The 19208-nt window shown below is 38.6% G+C and overlaps 1 protein-coding gene across 3 annotated transcripts in view; it reads left to right on the forward strand.

The window, feature by feature from the left end:
• Nucleotides 1-19208, forward strand: part of CREBRF (CREB3 regulatory factor) — a 60793-nt gene that overhangs the window by 34019 nt on the left and 7566 nt on the right. For all 3 annotated transcript variants that reach the window (XM_005899775.3, XM_070357428.1, XM_070357430.1), the window contains 4 exons: nt 446-640; nt 2585-2774; nt 4198-4271; nt 13927-14049. In XM_005899775.3, the coding sequence (XP_005899837.1) occupies nt 446-640; nt 2585-2774; nt 4198-4271; nt 13927-14049 (582 nt within the window). The remainder of the gene's footprint in view (nt 1-445; nt 641-2584; nt 2775-4197; nt 4272-13926; nt 14050-19208) is intronic.

Raw genomic sequence — 19208 nt, forward strand, 5'->3', positions numbered from 1 at the left:
GATCTGTGTTTCTTTGACAAGTAGCGACATTGAGCATCTTTTTCGTGTGCCTATTGGCTATCTGTATGTCTTCTTTGGGGAAATGTACACTTAGGTCTCTGCCCATTTTTAGATTGGATTGTCTTCCTGTAGCTGGATTTCATTATTCTCTCAATCTTATGTGATGATACAAAAAAAGTGTTGTGTACTAACCAAAGAGAAACCTAAGGAAGATACACAGTGTAGTTATTTCTGTTTATTAATCTCTGAATATTTTATGAGTTAGAAATATCTATATTAAATGTCATTTTTACAGATTTTGTTTATTCTCTGACATGCTAATGATGTTTTCAGGTGAAATGTGTCAAGTAGTAAATAGAAGGAATCTTTTTGTTTTTCTTGCTTAGTTTATTAAAATTTGTGAAACTTAAGAAGTATTGGGGGGTGGGCATTTTCTTTTTTTAAGGCTATGAAAATGATTCTGTGGAAGACTTGAAGGAGATGACTTCAGTTACCTCTCGGAAGAGAGGTAAAAGAAGGTACTTCTGGGAGTACAGTGAGCAACTCACACCATCACAGCAAGAGAGGATGCTGAGGCCATCTGAATGGAACCGAGAGACCTTGCCAAGTAACATGTATCAGAAAAACGGCTTACACCATGGTGAGAGGGGATTTTGATCATACGTGTTGTGTGTGTCCCTCCCTTCCTTCCTTCCTTTCCTTCTTTTTTCTTTATTTCTTCTTCTTATTTTTAAAATATAGTGGACATTCAATATTACGTTATCGTAGTTTCAGGTATATTACGTAGTGACGTTTGCGTGCACCATGCACACCGCAAGGGGTCCCCTTGTGTCTCAGCTGGTGGAGAATCTGCCTGTGATGTGGGAGATCAGGGTTAGGTCCCTGGGTTGGGAAGATCCCCTGGAGAACAGAAAGGCTACCCACTCCAGTATTCTGGCCTGGAGAATTCCATGGATTGTATAGTCCATGGGGTTGCAGAGAGTCAGACACGACTGAGTCGCTTTCAGTTCATTTCATGATCACCATGGTAAGTCTTAGTAACCATCTGTCCCTAATATTTTAAGTCACTTTCAAATAGAGATAGTAAATCACAATACTTAATCATTAAACATTATATATAGGTTCAACCCCTCCTAACAAATGGGAGAGCAGAGCAATAGAGCTTCTGTATTTGCTGTGATTGCTCTTCATTAGTGAATAGCTTTTTTCAGTTTTAACAGCCATCACCTAAACAAGGAGGAAAGCTTGCGTAAAAATGATTTCTAGTCACTTCTTAGTCTACCTGTCCTACCCAGGAAATGACCGGGAGCCTGCTGATTGCTGACCTGTTGCAGCTGCTGTTAGCAAGAAAGGATTGAGGAGGAAGAGAATGGGCTCCGGCACCTCTGTCTTTCATTCTTATCCAGTCTCCAGGCCTAAATGTAAACAGGGAGATAGGAATCAAAATTGTGGTGGGAGAAGAGAGAATGGAAAGGAAAAGAAAGAATAATTGTGGAGAGAAGGAATGGAGTAGGAAAAACTAAACAGTAGGAATCAGGAGAAGCTTATAGTCTTAGGCCAGATTTCGACTATGAACCCAAGAGGATGTAATTGAGTAGAATTTCTTCTGCACAAATTTTATTTTTACCTTAATCCAAAGTCCGTACTGAGAAGGTAGAGGGCACTAGTAGGTCTGAAGCTCAATAAACAGTTTATTAGTTGCTCCTGCTACAGATTTAAGTTGCTAAGCGTTTGTGACACAGATGGTGTATCAGAAGTATATTTGTACCTCATTTTCCCTTTCCATAGCACTCAGGTCTGTATTCTACTACCTTTCAGTGAATGGAAGACCTGGTTTTTGACTTGGGATCAGTTTTCTGCCAGAAATGAAAAGACAGGTCCAATAAACAGGTCCAGGTAGCATGTAATGAGTTCTAGGAAAGTTGTTCAGGGTATTGCCGTCAGAGGACAGAGCCATCCCTCTTGCCTGCAGTGGTAGGGAAGGTCTTTCTGAGTCTTGGGTACTGTTGTGTATCAAACTGACTGAAGACAGAGTTTCTGAAAAGGCAATCCTTATTTGCTGGACTTTTGAGTTCAACACAGGAATATATAGGTCTGACATATTTTCAGTCATAGCAGTATAAACATCTTGGTTTGGGTAAAATTTCCAAATTTGTTCCTGACCATATACTATATCCGAGCCCTGATTTTTATGTGCAGATGAGCTTGCACTATAGTCCTGAGATTTGATTATTACTTCCATGCAGGGACGGGAAGCCTGGTGGGCTGCCGTCTATGGGGTCGCACAGAGTCGGACACGACTGAAGAGATGCAGCAGGAGCAGCAGATAATTAAGAATCTGTCATAGTGGGGCTGCAAACCTTAAGATGGAGAAGGGCTGGGAAAAGGATAGAGTTGTGCCATATTACCTCCATTTCTTGCTGTCACAAGGTGGGAAGAAGAGGAGTGCAGCCCTCCTTCCGTAGATTGTTCATATGCTGAAAAAGAAAAGGGAAGAGAGAGATGGATTTTTAAATGTCTATAGAAAATGTATCTCTTGTTAAATAAAATGATCTCACTTAAACTTCTTTTAAATCATCTGTAGGAAAATATGCAGTCAAGAAGTCTCGGAGAACAGATGTGGAAGACCTGACTCCAAACCCTAAAAAACTGCTCCAGATAGGCAACGAACTGCGGAAGCTGAATAAAGTGATTAGTGATCTGACTCCAGTCAGTGAGCTTCCCCTAACAGCCCGGCCAAGGTCAAGGAAGGAGAAAAATAAGCTGGCTTCCAGGTAAATGGTAATCATGTTCACTCATGTAGTTGAAGGGAGGTGAGGTTAGACTTCAGTGAGCTTTCATAGAGGAGATGGCCTTCAGCCATTTTTTTCAGAAATATCCTTTTATAAATAGAACAATGAGAGTATTATAATTTTTCCTTTGAAAATAAATGATGGTACTTAGGCTTCATGGAATAAGTTTTTAAGGGGGAGAAGTGAATGAACTCAAGGGCCTTATATTGTAGTATAAAAATGAAAAATTTTATCATAGCTTTATTTTTTGTTTGTTTTGCAACAAGTCAGGGTTTTTTTTAATTGAGTATAATTTACTTGTCTTCCCTTATAGTGTATTCTTCTGTGAGTTTTGTGGTTACAATTATGTAACCACAACCATAATCAAGATACTGAATGTTGTTATCACCTTAAAAATTTTCCTTTGCCTCTTTGTAAAAGTGAACTCCTTCTCTCACCCTGACTCCTCCCAACCACCGATCTGTTTTCTGTTCCTACAGTTGTGCCTTTTCTAGAATACAGATGAAATCATTCTGTGCATCCTTTGAGTCTGGCTTTGATTTCACACAGGATGAATTTGAGATTCATCCATGTTGTGTGGACTAACAGTTTGATACTCTTTATTGATGGTACTAGTCCTTTGAAGTGATATATTAATACTTCAGTGTATCTGTTCACCAGGTGAAGGATAGTTGAGTAGTTTCTAATTATTGGCGGTTACAAATAAAGTCACCATAAACGTTTCCTTGAGTTTCTCAGGGGGCTTAGTGGTGAAGAATCTGTCTGCTAGTGTGGGAGATGCGGGTTCATTCCCTAGGTTGGCAAGATCCCCAGGAGGAGGAAATGACAACCTACTCTGGTATTCTTGCCTGAAAAATCCCATGGACAGAGGAGCCTGGCAGGCTGCAGTCCATGGGGTCTCAAAGAGTTGGACACAACAGAGCAGCTGAGCACACACACACACACACACTTACAGGTGTTTATGTGAACATAAGTTTTCATTTCTCTTGGGTAAATACCTAGTGTGTTTAACTTTATAAGAAAATGCCAAAGTAGCTGTTTCCAAAGTAATGAAGTAAATTAAAAAAATATTTACTATTTTCCAAAGTAGCTGTATGTACTGTTCTACATTCTCTCAAGCAACATATGAGGGTTCACTTACTTCACATTTTTTACAACACTTGATTGTCACTTTCTGTTTATTTTGGTATATTAGCCATAGCTTTATTTTTTGAATGGTGAAATTTTAAGAAATAAGTTTAGATAAACGATTATATTGTATGTTTTGGGTAATTGAGGCCCTTGATGTAAACATCAGTAGACAGTGATTTTTTTGGTTGCTATTAGAAAATGACAGTAGCAAAAAGCATATTCTGAATGTTCACTTTAAAAAAACAAATGAAGTAATTGCTCCTTCCTTTCCCAGGGCTTGTCGGTTAAAGAAAAAAGCGCAGTATGAAGCTAATAAAGTGAAATTATGGGGCCTCAACACAGAATATGGTAAGCCTACACTTACACGAATTTGATTAATTTCCATCTACCTTGCTGACTGCTCTCTTTTTATTATTTTTGGTTTTGTTTCTTGCTTTCCCTGTATTCTGCCCAGCTTTCTGCCAGCCGCTTTGATTTAAGCTTTGTCTTTGGTAGCACTGGGTGTTGGTCGCCGCCTCGGGCTTTCTTTTGTTACGGAGCTCAGGCTCTAGGTGCACGGGCTTCTGTTCTTGCAGCCTGTGGGCTCCGTAGTTGAGACTCGGAGCCTCCAGATCTTGGGCTCAGTACTTTTGCACGGCCTTTAGTTGCCCTGTGGCATATGGAATCTCCCTGGACCAGAGATCAAACCTGTACTGCCCGTACTAGCAGATAGATTCTTGTCTACTGTACTTCCAGGGAAGTCCAGGCCAGCCTCTGTTTTTCGTTCATCCATTCAGTAAGCTATACTCTTATTTATTCATGTTCTTCTCTTAGTGTCTATCTGTGGCTCCCCAAGCCAGATCTCCTCTTGTGACCATGGTAAACTCTGACTTCAATTTTACAGTTATGTGTGAAGTTAGCCAGTTTTATTGACTAATGTATATTTTAACCTTTGAATGGATAGTTTGGAAATGTGTTTTACAAATGTGATTGCTCATTAGAATCATCTGTGTGTACATATTAAACTACAGATTTCTAGACTTCTCCCCAGGTTCTCTGAACTATAATCTATGCAAGTAGAACCCCCAAATCCATATTTTTAATGTTACCCCAGATTACTCTTACACAGCCATTCTAGTACTTACTTGGGATCCGTTGGTTTAGATCAGTGCTTCCTGATATTGCACATCCTGGCACATGCAGAAAGGTGTCATCTCTAAGGTATCCTGGAGTATAACGGAGTAGGCTGCTCATGGGAGGAGGTCCCTGTGGGTTGAAAATGAAAGTGAAAATCGTTCAGTTGTGTCCAACTCTTTGCAACCCCATGGACTATATAGTCCATGGAATTCTCCAGGCCAGAATACTGGAGTGGGTAGCTGTTCCTTTCTCCAGGGGATCTTCCTGACCCAGGGATCGAACCCAGGTCTCCTGCATTGCAGGCGGATTGTTTACCAGCTGAGCCACCAGGGAAAGCAAATCATTATCTCACACACTTGGAACCCTTTTATAGTGAACTAGAGGGTGGGGAAGCTCTGCTTTTGATCTTCCATAATAAGGACCGCCCCTTCCTCCCCCTTTCCTGGTTACTCTTCCTTATGCCTCGTGTCATAAGAGCTCATATGTTCCTTTGCCTCTAAAATTGTCCTCTTCACTGTCAGTTAGCTGTTGGGCTAAGCTGTATCTGAAAGTGGAACAGTGGCTAAATGATTGATTATTATTTGTTTCCAGAGATTTTCTTAACTCCAGCATAATTTGATGTCTGGCACATAAGTGTTCAGTAAGTGTTGTGCATGCGTGTGTGCTCAGTCACTAAGTCGTGCCCAGCTCTTTGTGACCCCACAGACTGTAACCCCTCAGGCTCCTCTGTCCTTGGGATTCTCCAGGCAAGAATACTGGAGTGGGTTGCCATTTCCTTCTCTGGGAGACCTTCCTGACCGAGGGGTTGAACCTGAGTCTCCTGCCTTGGTGGAGAAGGCAGTGGCACCCCACTCTAGTACTCTTGCCTGGAAAATCCCATGGATGGAGGAGCCTGGAAGGCTGCAATCCATGGGGTCGCTGAGGGTTGGACACGACTGAGCGACTTCACTTTCATTTTTCACTTTCATGCATTGGAGAAGGAAATGTGCCGGGGTCCAGCCCCGGCTGATCCAGGCTATTCGAAGGAGAGACAGCATCGGCGACCTATTTATTTAAATATTCATCAAAGATATAAAGAGTAATAGAATGAGGATAGCTCAGTGAGGAAATTCAGTGGAGAAAAGAGGCTGAATAATTCAGCCAGAAGGTGAGAGAAAGAACTACATGGGGAGACCAAGTTTCGGTGAACAAGGCCTGCACTTTATTTTCCAAAGTAGTTTTTATACCTTAAGTTATGCATAGAGGATAATGGGGGAAGGGGTAGAGTCCTGCACTAAGCCAGGCTTTCTTCCTGCAAACTTAATCTTATGCAAAAGTTTAGGTGATTTGCATCATCTTCTGGCCCGGAGGCCTGTTAACATTTTAAGACCCTTTCTTCAGAAAACTTATTTTTCTCTAAAGGTGATTAGGCAGGCGCCACCCTCCAAAAAGCATTAAAGTTGCATTCCTATAGGGCAAAGGTGTGGTGGGCTACAACAAAAAAGAATTAACTCAAGGGTCCAAGGTTACAAACATTAAAGCTACTACTTACACCAATTATATTAATCATTACACTGCCAGGGACACAGCAGGTAAGGGATATGGAAACTTAGCAGCAAACATTGGCCCAACAAGTGAAAAACCCTTCACCAATACAATTTCTAATCAATCTTTTAACTACTCAAAGGAATCTGTGTTTAGACGGTTTAGAACATCTCCTGCCTCTCACAGTTGGGAGGCTCTGAACAATCACATGTGGCCGGAGAAACCTATTCAAGCAGGCTAGAGGATTTCCAAAGGAGTTTGTAGGTTGAAACACTGTCACACCCAGGAATTATTAACTGGAGCTGTAAGCTAACTCTTTTTTTCAGAGAGAGGTAGTGGGGGATAGTCCCCCATAAAGTCAGAGGTGTAGGTGAAGGCACAAAGCAGAAAGTAGGCAGACTCTAGTTTTGGGGGTAGATGCTCGAGAATTTCCACGGGGACTCCTGAGGCTCGATCCCACCTTTGTGTATCCCGAGCCTCCTTCCTCATGACGTTTGCCACGGGCAGAGTTCCTCACGCTGGCTCCCGGCAGTGATAGAATTCCAGTTGAGCTATTCCAGATCCTGAAAGATGATGCTGTGGAAAGTGCTGCACTCAATATGCAATATGCACTCAATATGCAATATGCCGGCTCCCGGCAGAAATGGCAACCCACTGCACTGTTCTTGCCTGGAGAATCCCAGGGACGGGGGAGCCTGGTGGGCTTCCGTCTGTGGGGTCGCACAGAGTCGGACATGACTGAAGCGACTTAGCAGCAGCAGCAGCAAAATCACTACAGCTGGTGAGTGCAGCCATGAAATTAAAAGATGCTTACTCCTTGGAAGAAAAGTTAGACCAACTTAGACAGCATGTGAAAAAGCAGAAACGTTACTTTGCCAACAAAGGTCCATCTAGTCAAGGCTATGGTTTTTCCAGTGGTCATGTATGGATGTGAGAGTTGAACTATAAAGAAAGCTGAGCACCAAAGAATTGATGCTTTTGAACTGTAGTGTTGGAGAAGACTCTTGAGAGTCCCTTGGACTGCAAGGAGATCCAACCAGTCCATCCTAAAGGAAATCAGCCCTGAATGTTCATTGGAAGAACTGATGCTGAAGCTGAAACTTCAATACTTTGGCCACCTGATGTGAAGAACTAACTCATTGGAAAAGACCCTGATGCTGGGGAAGATTGAAGGCAGGAGGGGAAGGGGACCAGAGGATGAGATGGTTGGATGACATCACCAACTCAATGGACATGAGTTTGAGTAAAGCTCCGGGAGTTGGTGATGGACAGGGAGGCCTGGCGTGCTGCAGTCCATGGGGTCACAAAGAGTCAGACATGACTGAGCAACTGAACTTAACTGAAGTATATGTATAATGATTGCAATGTCACGGGCATTCTTATTTCATTTTATAATAGAACCCAGCTGACTCATAATGCAGGGAGATGTGGTTGGTTACTGGAACCTTCCTGGGTCTCTTTTTCTCTGGATGCATGTAGGCATATAACTGTGTGTTGTTCAGTTAATAAATTTATCCATAATCATACACATCTGTATGGCCATATATTTTTGTGCTTGTATATATGTATGTGTAAGCCCACAAGCACATATTTTCTGTGTTCTGGGGTGGGGAACAATTGGGAAATTGGTTAAGAGCCAGGAATATGTATATTTCTGAATGTATTCCTCTGTTTCAAATTGAGTTTTTGATGGCCTTTAATTTTTATTATTCCCAAAGCTAACTTAAAGCCTGTAGATATTTTCATGTAGGAAAAAAAACTTATCTCTAGGTGTATTTTCTTCTCAATTAGTCAGAACAGAGGAAAAGGACCTTCTCATTCATTTCTCTCTTCCACATCTGTCTTACAAGCTTTTCTTTTCCAGTGTTGAGAAGCGCAACCTTGACATGGTTTAGAAGACATGTTAGAAGCAATGTAGTAGTTGCTACTTCTGTGTATTTTGCCACATGTATATATTTTTTATAATTAAATTTACTTATTTCTAATTGAAGGATAATTGCTTTACAATACTGTGTTGGTTTCTGCCAGATTGCATGGGGTTTGCAAGTTTTTCCCATGGAACATGCCTATATCTCTCAAGGGAATGGTGCCCTTGATTCCTCTAAATATCTGCGAGTCACTGTTACTGCTTTGTGGAACACTTTTATCCATTACCTATTGACCCAATGGTTTCTAAAATCAGTGACATTGGGAACAAATTTTGGGACTTGGGAACCATAGGGCTGCAAACTTTATATTTTGCCACATGAGGACATTAAAAAGAATATCTACAATTACTGTCATTTCATACAGGGAAGAATATTTTAGTGTTAGAAAATTAAGACAGGCATACTCTCAGACTAAAGTTAGGTTTATGAAAAATGTACTGTATTGTCCTTGCCTATTTTAATTTGTCATCAACTAGCACTGTTCCAAGGACTGGCTTCAGGGCCCACAACTGTGGTCCTCATCCTGTCCTATGCTGCCAAACCTCCTCCTCCTCTTGATTCCTTCTACCAAGGCTCACAGGAACTCTGTGAGCTCTGTGAGTCAAATGTAGATTTGTTGACTCAGAATGAGACGTAAAGCTACGAAGAGGACAGGACCTTCATCCTGATTAACATAGTTTATCCCCAGACAAGCTATGTAAGGTTACAATTTTGGAAGATTCTTGGATGATCATGAACTCAGAACAGGAGGGATCTCTTAAGAGACTTCGGGCTTCCCTGGTGGCTCAGACAGTAAAGAATCCGCCTGCAGGCAGGAAACCCAGGTTCTATCTCTGGGTTGGGAAGACCCCCTGGAGAAGGGAATGGCTACCCTCTTCAGTATTCTTGCCTGGAGAATTCCATGGACAGAGCAGCCTGGCGGGCCAAAGTTCATGGAGTCATGAAACACTCTGACACAACTGAGCGACTGACTGACTTAGAAATTTAAGGTTGGTCCTCACTTTCTGAGCCAGATGCTTTTATCTCCTCACCTAGAAGTTTTTGACGGTAGAGCCCTTCACCTCTGCCCCGCCTGTCCCCAATGTTCTGGAATGGACACTGCCCAGGTTGGGAAGAGCTGTTCTGCTGTTTCAGTTTTTAGTGCTCTTCTCACTTTTAAACAGTGAGGTGATTTGCTTTACCTATTGAGGATGGAGAAGCTTTTTGCTTCTCATCAGTCCAGCCTGCATGTAAATGTCGTTATTTATATTTGAGTGAATGGTTTTCTCTCTTGTTTATTTGAGAAACAAGCATAAATTTCTTATTTCATGTGGTTTAGGGAGTCAGCTGTGCTTTCCTTGTTTAGTGACACATTTTTTAATATATTGTCCCTGCATGTAGTTTTAAATTACTTCCCGTCCCCCTGCCAGTTATTTCTGATTTCCCTCTTCAGTATTAGTCTAGATTGGTTTCTTCTAAGTTTTACAAGATAAGGAATAACAAATCATTGATTTCAAAGCAGTGTCTGAAGTAGTAGAGATTTACTTCAGACCATAGGACTTTCATGTGTTGAAACTGGAGGTGTGTTCCCCCCAAACACCCCGCAACTTTATTGAGGTATAACTAAAGTTAAATAACTCCACGTATTTAAAGAGGATTATATGGTTACTTTGGACATATGTACATATGTATGAAATCAGTCAGGATAGTGAACATTTTGATCACCTCCAAAAGTTTCCTAGTGCCACTTGGTAAGCTAGTCCTCTCTCTCTTCCTATCTCTTGAGTAACCACAATCTGCTTTCTGTCACTATAAATTAGTGTACTTTTTCTAAAATTTTATATTAATGGAATCCTACCATACATTCTTCTCTTTTGCCTGGCTACTTTCATTCTGCATATTTATTTAAACATTTCTCCATCTATATCAATAGTTAAATGGTTTTCTTTGCTGAGTAGTATTCCATTGTATTAGATATACTGCAGTTTGTTTATCCATTCATGTGTTGGTGAAAATTGTTTGCTATTGCTATAACTGCTATAGACATATGTCTATAGAGCTGCTATGAATATTCCTGTGGAGGTGTTTGGGTGGACATATGTTTTAATCTCTCTTGGTTAAATATCTGTGAGTAACTTTATAAAAAACTGCCAAGCTGTTTTCCAAAGTGGCTGTACCATTTTACATTCTCAGAAACAGTATAGGTGGGTTCTAGTTGGTCCATATTCTTGCTAACACTTGGTAAGGTCAGTCTTCTTACTTTTAACCAACCTGATAGATATGTGGCAGTATATCATTTAATTTGTATTTCATTAATTTATGATGTTGAACATCTTTGCTTATTGGCTGTTTATATATTTTGTTTGTGTGTATGTGGGTGAAGTGTCTTTTAAAATATTTTGCCATTTAAAAATTTTGTCTTCTAAAAGTTCTTTATTGTAGATACAGGTTCTTTACCTGACATATATATTGAAAATATTTTATATTAATCTTTGGATTGCCTTTTTGTTTTCTCACTGACATCTTCCAAAGAGCAGAAATTTTTAATTTTGATGAAGTCTGATGTGTTAGTCTTTGATTTTATATTTTTGTGTGTTCTAATTAGAAAGTTTGCCAACTTCAAAACTGTATTTTTGTGTATATTTTCTCCTAGGATTTGTATAGTTTTAGATTTTACAGTTTTTTTTATCCCCACAAACAAATACCCAGTTGATCAAGCACCATTCTTTGAAAGGACTTCCTTTTTCCATTGATTTTTTTTCACCTTTATGAAATCAGTTAATCCTGTATGTATGGATCTACCTCTGGACTCTGTATTCTATCCCGTTGAGCTGTTTTCTGTCTTTATGTGGATATGCAGTGCCTTAATGTGGTTTTATAGTAGGTCACAAAAGTCTTGGTAGTGTTCGTCCTTGTTGGTCTTCCAGTTTTGGTCTCTTCTTTCAAAGTTGTTTTGGCTCTTCTAGGTCCTTTGCCTGACCATTATCAATCTTGGAGCCAGTTTATCACTTTTTATAAAAGAAGTCTTCTGAAAGTTTGATTGGAATTGCTTTAATCTGTAGATCAATTTGGAGGGAATTATCATCTTAACAAAATGGAGGCTTCCAATCCATGAACTTAGGATCTCTTTTCATCTGGTTGTCTTCTTTAATTTCTCTCTGACTTGTTTTATAGTTTTTAATGTACAGTGCTTGAACATCTTTTGTTAGATTTATTCCTGAATATTTTATATTTTTGATGTTATTGTAAATGGACTCATTATTGAAATTTCAAATTCTTTGTTACTAATATGTAAAATGGAACTTTGTTTTATACCCTTTTTAACATTTATTTTTTGGCTGCGCCGGGTCTTCATTGCTGTGCCTGGCTTTTCTCTAGTTGTGAGCGGGGGCTGCTCTTGGTCCCGTGCTCGGGCTTCTCACTGCACTGGCCCCTCTTGGAGACCACGGTTCCGGCCACTCGGGTTTCAGTAGTTGCAGCATGTGGCTCAGTAGTCGTGGCCCTTGTGCTTAGTTGCTCTGAGGCATATGGGGTCATCCTGGACCAGGGATCAAACGCATGTACCCTGCATTGACAGGCAGATTCTTAACCACTGGGCCACCAAAGAATTCCGTGTATTACTCCTGCCGTATTTTCTTGCTAAATTTATTAGTTCCAATAGTAGGTGTGTAGATGCCCTGGAATTTTCTATGTAAGTAGTTGTCACCTGCAAATAGAAATGGCTTTATTTACTCCTTTTGATTTCTGTGCCTTTTAATTCTGTTCTTTGCCTTATTGCAATGTTTAGGACATTTGAATAGAAGTGGTGACCACCTTGTTTGCAGGGGAAACTTTGACTTTTAAGTTGATGTTGGCTGTAGGTTTTTTGGTAGTTGAGATGCCCTCAATTGTTTTAAGTTTCCTTGTTTTCCTAGTTTTGTTTTTCATGAATAGATAGGGAATACTGTCATTTCTTTTATTTTTAAATTGCATTTATTGGAGCAATCATTGTTCTCCTTTATTCTGGTAATATATCACATATTCCCCTGTTAATATGGTGAATGATATTAACTAATTTTTTATTAAACCAACCTTGCATTCTTAGAATAAACTGTATTTGGTTATGATGTATTTTACTTTTTACTTAGAGTCTATTGCACATATTTTGCAGGATTCTAGTCAAATATTTTGCAGGATTCTAATCTGATATTTGGAGAAGGCAATGGCACCCCACTCCAGTACTCTTGCCTGGAGAGTCCCATGGACAGAGGAGCCTAGTGGGCTGCAGTCCTTGGGGTCACTAAGAGTCGGACACGACTGAGCGACTTCACTTTCACTTTTCACTTTCATGCATCGGAGAAGAAAATGGCAACCCACTCCAGTGTTCTTGCCTGGAGAATCCCAGGGACGGGGGAGCCTGGTGGGCTGCCGTCTATGGGGTCGCACAGAGTCAGACACGACTGAAGCGACTTAGCAGCAGCAGTCTGATATTTTAAGTTGGAGTCTGTTGCTAATACTTTGTCAAGGATTTTTAGGTCTATATTCAAAAGGGATATTGGTCTGTTAATTTTCTTTTTTTGTAATGTCTTTGTCAGGCTTTGGTATTTAAGGACACTACCTTATAGAATGAATTCAGTCATGATCTTCTTTTTTGAAAAAGTCTGATAAGATTGCTTTTATTTCTTCATTGTATATTTGATATAATTTTACATTAAAACTCTCTGAGTTTTCTTTTGGGAGTATTTTTGGATAAATTCAACTCCTTTGTTAGAAATGGGCTGTTCAGATATTCCTTTTCTTCATGTTAAGTGACATTTTCAATAAATTTGTCCATTTCACCCAAGTTTTTTAGTTTGTTACCATAGTATTTTCTTATTATCCTTTTAATGGCTTTGTTTTAAAGCGATAACCCCTTTTTCATTCTAGCTATAGGTGTTGGAGCAGTCTAGCTGGGGATGGGGATTAGAGTGGGAGTGAGTACCAATTTTGTTGATATTTTCAAAGAACCAGCTTTAGACTTTGTTAACTTTCTCTGTTGTGTGTGTTCTGTTTTATTGATTTCTCTTATCTTTATTATTTTCCTCCTTATTTACTTTTGGTTAAATTTGCTCTTTTTTTAAAGCTTCTTAAAGGCAGAGAATTTTGTTTTTAAAGCTTTGTCTTTAAAGAGCTTTGATTTATTTAATAAACATTTACTAAAACTCTGAGTCAGTATCAGACACTGTCATAGGTCTTAAAGCTGTGAAGACAAGTAGGACAAATTGCTTGCAGAATAGTGAAGACTGATACATGTGTGCAGTCTGTTACAAAAGTGGCACATCATTTGAAATTAATCACTTTGGATAAGAAAGCTTGAAGCCATCACTGCCTAATGTTTTCTTATATGTTCTTCATTTTTAATTATCTGTTATTACACAATTAAAAGTAAATTTTTCCATGTTAGTGACATGTTCCAAGTGTCCTGTTCTGTCTTACAGATAATTTATTGTTTGTAATCAACTCCATCAAGCAAGAGATTGTAAACCGAGTACAGAGTCCAAGAGAGGAGAGAGGACCCAACATGGGACAGAAGCTTGAAATCCTCATTAAAGATACTCTTGGTAAGAAGAATACTGGATAAACTAATAACAAATAACAACATTCAGTGTAAGGCATGTGACTCAAGGGAATAGTAAAAATTCTTTTAAGGAAAAACTCAAGTGCTCTCATTGTAGTTACTTTCCTTTACAAGAAGATTTAGCATTCATAAACATATCCTGCTGGTAACCACAGCTTATTATTTAGACTTCATCACTGAACTATTTTAACACTTGCGAGAGATAAACTTCTAGCAACTTTAACCTTCTTTGGGGAAAATAAAGGTCCTTGACCTTGCCAAGCCTGCAGTATATACTTGTAGAGATTCTTACCTACTTGTTTTACTCTTTCACAGGTTTCTAACAAACTTGCTTACCTGGTTTTCCATCCCTGAACAGATTGTGCCACATAGGGAGGAACAGAGAGGCGGCCAAACAGAAGTCAGGCAGAGTGATACCTGACAGGGAGGGTAGAGGTAGCTAATGGAGACATAGACGTTCGAACCCTAGAGAACCAAGAGCTTAGCTGCCATAGGAGCAAGTCAGATCAGCCTGTGATCAGTAGCATCCCAAGGGCATTACAGCATAACACAATCTGTGAAAACCCTGAAGCATCGTAAAATTGGTTCTTTGTTTAACTGTTTTTTCTAAGATTGTCTCTTAAAAACTGGTTCTTACATCGTCATTCTGTATAGTAGTAAATTTCACTTACCTGGAAATTTTCTTCCAGTTCATTTTCACCCAGAATGCTGACTGTATACTGAATCAGTTCACTTAAAAGAATTAGAGCTTACTTTTCAATCATTAATTCGTTACCTGAATTTAGAGTGCCAAACACTATTATTAAAAAAAATTCAATTGTAAATATTTTAGAATTTAAGACAGCTTTTCTGATACCCAGTTATTATAAATTCACTCATTCCACAAAATTTTTTCAATGCCTTACTATGTGCCAGATGTTGGGGAACACAGGGATTAAGCAAAGATTTTGTTGCTACTCTTCTTAAGAAGCTTGCAGTCTAAAAATGGAGCATAAAGAATAAACAGAAAACCAGAAATAATAATATTGTGGTAATTGCTATGAAGAAATTAAGATTCTTAGATGGAGTGGAGTGAGCAAGACTATTTTATTCCTGTTTATACAGAAATATTCCTGTATACCAAATCTGCTGCTAAAATAATTGCATTTTATTTCATTGAAAATAAATGCACGTTGAATGCTTCCATGTACTTAGTAAGTTTATCATGGTTTTTGAAATGACTATTAGTTTCTCTTGTCAGCATTGTGTTCATAATGAATGTAAAATATACTAGTGTTTCTGAATGGCAATTGGGAATCATTAGTAAAAGTAGCACTGCATATAGATTTTAACCCAAAGGTTTCATGAAATTTGACAACTTTCATGTTTGCAGGCCAACGGAGAAGATATGAAAGAGATATTTAAGAAACAAGAAAAAAGAGTTTGTTAGTCTAGAAAGGGGTAAACAGCTTGCATTTGTATAGAACTTACTGTGATCCAGGATCTGACTGTTAAGGTTGTTTAGTCATTTACTTCCACAGTTCTGTGAAGGAGGTATTATTATCCTGGTTTTACAGATAAGGAATTGGAAGCCCAACAAGGTAGTAAGTAACTTGCCACGAGTCCTATAGCCAACAAGTAGGGGGACTAGGAATAGAAATAAGTTCTGCTACTTGCAAGTGCTTGCACTGTACCCATGTAGCATCACTTGGCCTTGTCATCTGACACTCATCTCTAGATAGTTTAATACATAACTGTATAACTCACAGGTGGCCCACTAAGTGCCTTGTCCAATAGACTTACTTGAGGATTTATTTTTCTTGATATTCTATGTAACATTTGATTCCACTGAACACTTATCTTCATTCTTGAAACATTTTTATTATTTTAAGATGCTTCAGGTTCTGCATGCCTTATTCCCTATCTTTTTACACACACACAAAAATGCTGGTGGTTTCTCTTTGGCTCTAGCAATATCCACTGGTCATATGCAGAAATTAAGATATGTTTTAAAAACACAAAAGCTCATTTAGCATAATGGTTAAAAAGAGAGTATTTGAAATCAGTTCTAGATTCAAGTCCTGACCCTGCCACTTATTACCTGAGGACCGTGGGGAAGTAACTTCACTTCCCTCAACCTAATTTTATTCATCTATAAAATGTGGACAGTTGTGTTGATTAAATGGAAAGAGTACGTATAAAGAACTTAGCATACTGCTGAACACAGATTCTCAATGCTCAGTAAGTATTAGTTGTTGATATTACCACATTACATTGTAAACATTTGAGTTTGTTTCCCTAAAAGACTTTTATTTCTACATAGTCTTCCTATGTTAGGTAGAGAGAGGAATCTAATGTTTTGTAAGAAAAAAATTCTTCCTGCCTTTTTATTTTTTAATTTAAAGGTTTATATATTGATAAGTCAGAGAAGGCAATGGCACCCCACTCCAGTACTCTTGCCTGGAAAATCCCATTGACGGAGGAGCCTGGTAGGCTGCAGTCCGTGGGGTCGCTAGGAGTCAGACACGACTGAGCGACTTCACTTTCACTTTCACTTTTCACTTTCATGCATTGGAGAAGGAGATGGCAACCCACTCCAGTGTTCTTGCCTGGAGAATCCCAGGGACGGGGGAGCCTGTTGGGCTGCTGTCTATGGGGTTGCACAGAGTCGGACACGACTGAAGCGACTTAGCATAGCATAGCATATTGATAATTTTGTGCTTTTCCCTTTATACCTGATTATCAGTTTTACCAGATACAGTCCTTTACTCACATTCTCCTGCCTTGAGTATTTTAAATATGTTTGTCCATTTTTATTCTGGCATAAAATATTACTTTTGAAAAGCTAATAATTGTCTGATTTTTTTCCCCTTATGTCATTTGCTATTTTTGCCCAGATGTCAGCAGGATTTTTTTTTCTTTTTATTTAAATCTTAGTAACTTTACTAGACTATGTCTTGGAGTTGGTCATTTTAGGTCCGTAGTCTCATATACACTCTGTGCTCTTTCAATAAATAACTTCAGATCTTTTAGTATTTAATTTGTTGCCTTGCTATGGTTTTCTTCTTTGGGGATACTTACTATTTGTGGATTGAATCTTCTTTGCCTATCTTCAGTATTTTCTGAGGTATATTCACTTTTTCTCAAATTTAAGAAGATCTCTTCATTTCTAATTTTAAAATTCTTTCCTTTTTCACTGCTGTTCTCTCAGATGCATTATCTGTTGTGTTTATTTGCAGCTCTTACATTCCTTTTAGTTTTAACTTCAGGAATTAATTTTTTCATTTTCTAATTTTTTGAGGTGTGATTGACATTTTATGTTTCAAGTGTATAATGTACTGGTTTGATATTAGTATATATTACAAAATGATCACCACAATAAGTCCAGTTAACGTCCATCAGTATGCATAGTTAACAACATATTTTTTTCTTGTGATGAGACCTTTTAAGATCCTTTCTCCTACCTACTTTCAAATATGCAGCACAGTATTATTAACTAACTATGGTCACCATGCTGTATGTTACATCCCCTTCATTATAGATGACTTTATCTTTAAGAACATATATTTTTTGGTTTTGTTTACAGCTTTTTTTCCTGAATTCAATCTTGTCTGATATTACAGTCATGAATACAACTTTCTTATTATTTATATTTGCTTGGTAACTCTTTGCCTACCCTTTTTTTCTTTTTGGTAAGATTTTATTGAGGAAATCAACTTATAATTTGTTCTTTGATTAGGACAAGATAAAGGAAAAACAGAATTTCAGATGGAACAATGACATAAACATATCAGGATATCCAGAAATTTACATGTATAGAAAAGAGTTTTTAAACCTCCACATTAGTTTTTTTTTTTTTTTTTAATTGGAAGAGAATTGCTTTACAATGTTGTGTTGGTTTCTGCCATATATCATCGTGAATCAGCAATAGGTGTACGTATGTCCACTACTTTCTGAACCTCCCTTCCATCCCCCATCCCACCCCACCGTTGTAGGTTGTCACAGAGCTGGGTTAAGCTCCCTGCAGCTGCATCACACTCGCACTGGCTGTCTGTTTTACATATGGTAATATATATGTTTCCATGCTGCTTTCGCAGTTCATCCCATCCTCTCCTTCCCCTGCTGTGTCCCAAGTCTGTTCTTTATATCTGCATCTTTATTACTGCCCTGCAAATAGGTTTATCAGTACCGTTTTTCTGGATTCCATATATTAATATATGCATTAATATATGATGTTGTCTTTCTCTTTTTGACTTCACTCTGTATAACAGGTCCTCCCCAGAACTGACTCAAATTTTTTATGGTTGAGTAATATTCCATTGTATATATGTACGATTATTTCTTTATCTATTCATCTGTTGGTGGACATCTAGGTGTCTTTTAGAATTGTGGTTTTCTCAAGGTATATGCTCAGTAGTGAGATTGCTGGGTCATATGGCAGTTTTATTCCTAGTTTTTCAAGAAATCGCTGTATCAATTTACATTCCCACCAGCAGTGCAAGAAAATTCCTTTTTCTCCACATCCTTTCCAGCATTTATTGTTTGTAGATTTTTTGATGATGACCATTCTGGTTGGTGTGAGGTGATACCCATTGTAGTTTTGATTTGTATCTCTCTAACAAACAAGTGAGATTGAGGATTTTTTCCTGTGTTTATTAGCCATCTAGTCTTCTTTGGAGAAATGTCTATTTAGGTCTTCTGCCCATTTTTTGATTGGTTTGTTTGTTTTTCTGATCTTGAGCTACATCAGCTGCTTATATATTTTGGAGATTAATCCTTTGTCAGTTACTTGATTTGTAATTATTTTCTCTCATTTTGAGAATTGTCTTTTTTGCCTACCCTTTAATTTTCAGTCTTTCTGTATTGCTTTATATGAGATCTCTTTTTAAAAGGTCTTAGATTAAAATGTAGACTTCATTTTGATTTTAATACCATAAATTCACTCCTGGATTTTTATATATAACTTATAGTTTGGCTTTTCTTTGTTAATCAGTCTAGGAGTTTTTCTTTCTTTTTTAAAAGTTTACTTTTGGCGGCATTGCCGTGCATAAGCTCTTCATTGTCGGGCCTGGGCTTTCCCTAGTTGCGGCAGGCGGGGGCTGCTCTCAGGTTGTGCGTGGGCTTCTCACTGTGGTGACTTCTCTTCTTGCAGAGCGTGGGTTC

This window comes from Bos mutus, chromosome 20, assembly GCF_027580195.1.
Source record: "Bos mutus isolate GX-2022 chromosome 20, NWIPB_WYAK_1.1, whole genome shotgun sequence".
In the NCBI taxonomy this organism is placed as follows: domain Eukaryota; kingdom Metazoa; phylum Chordata; class Mammalia; order Artiodactyla; family Bovidae; genus Bos; species Bos mutus.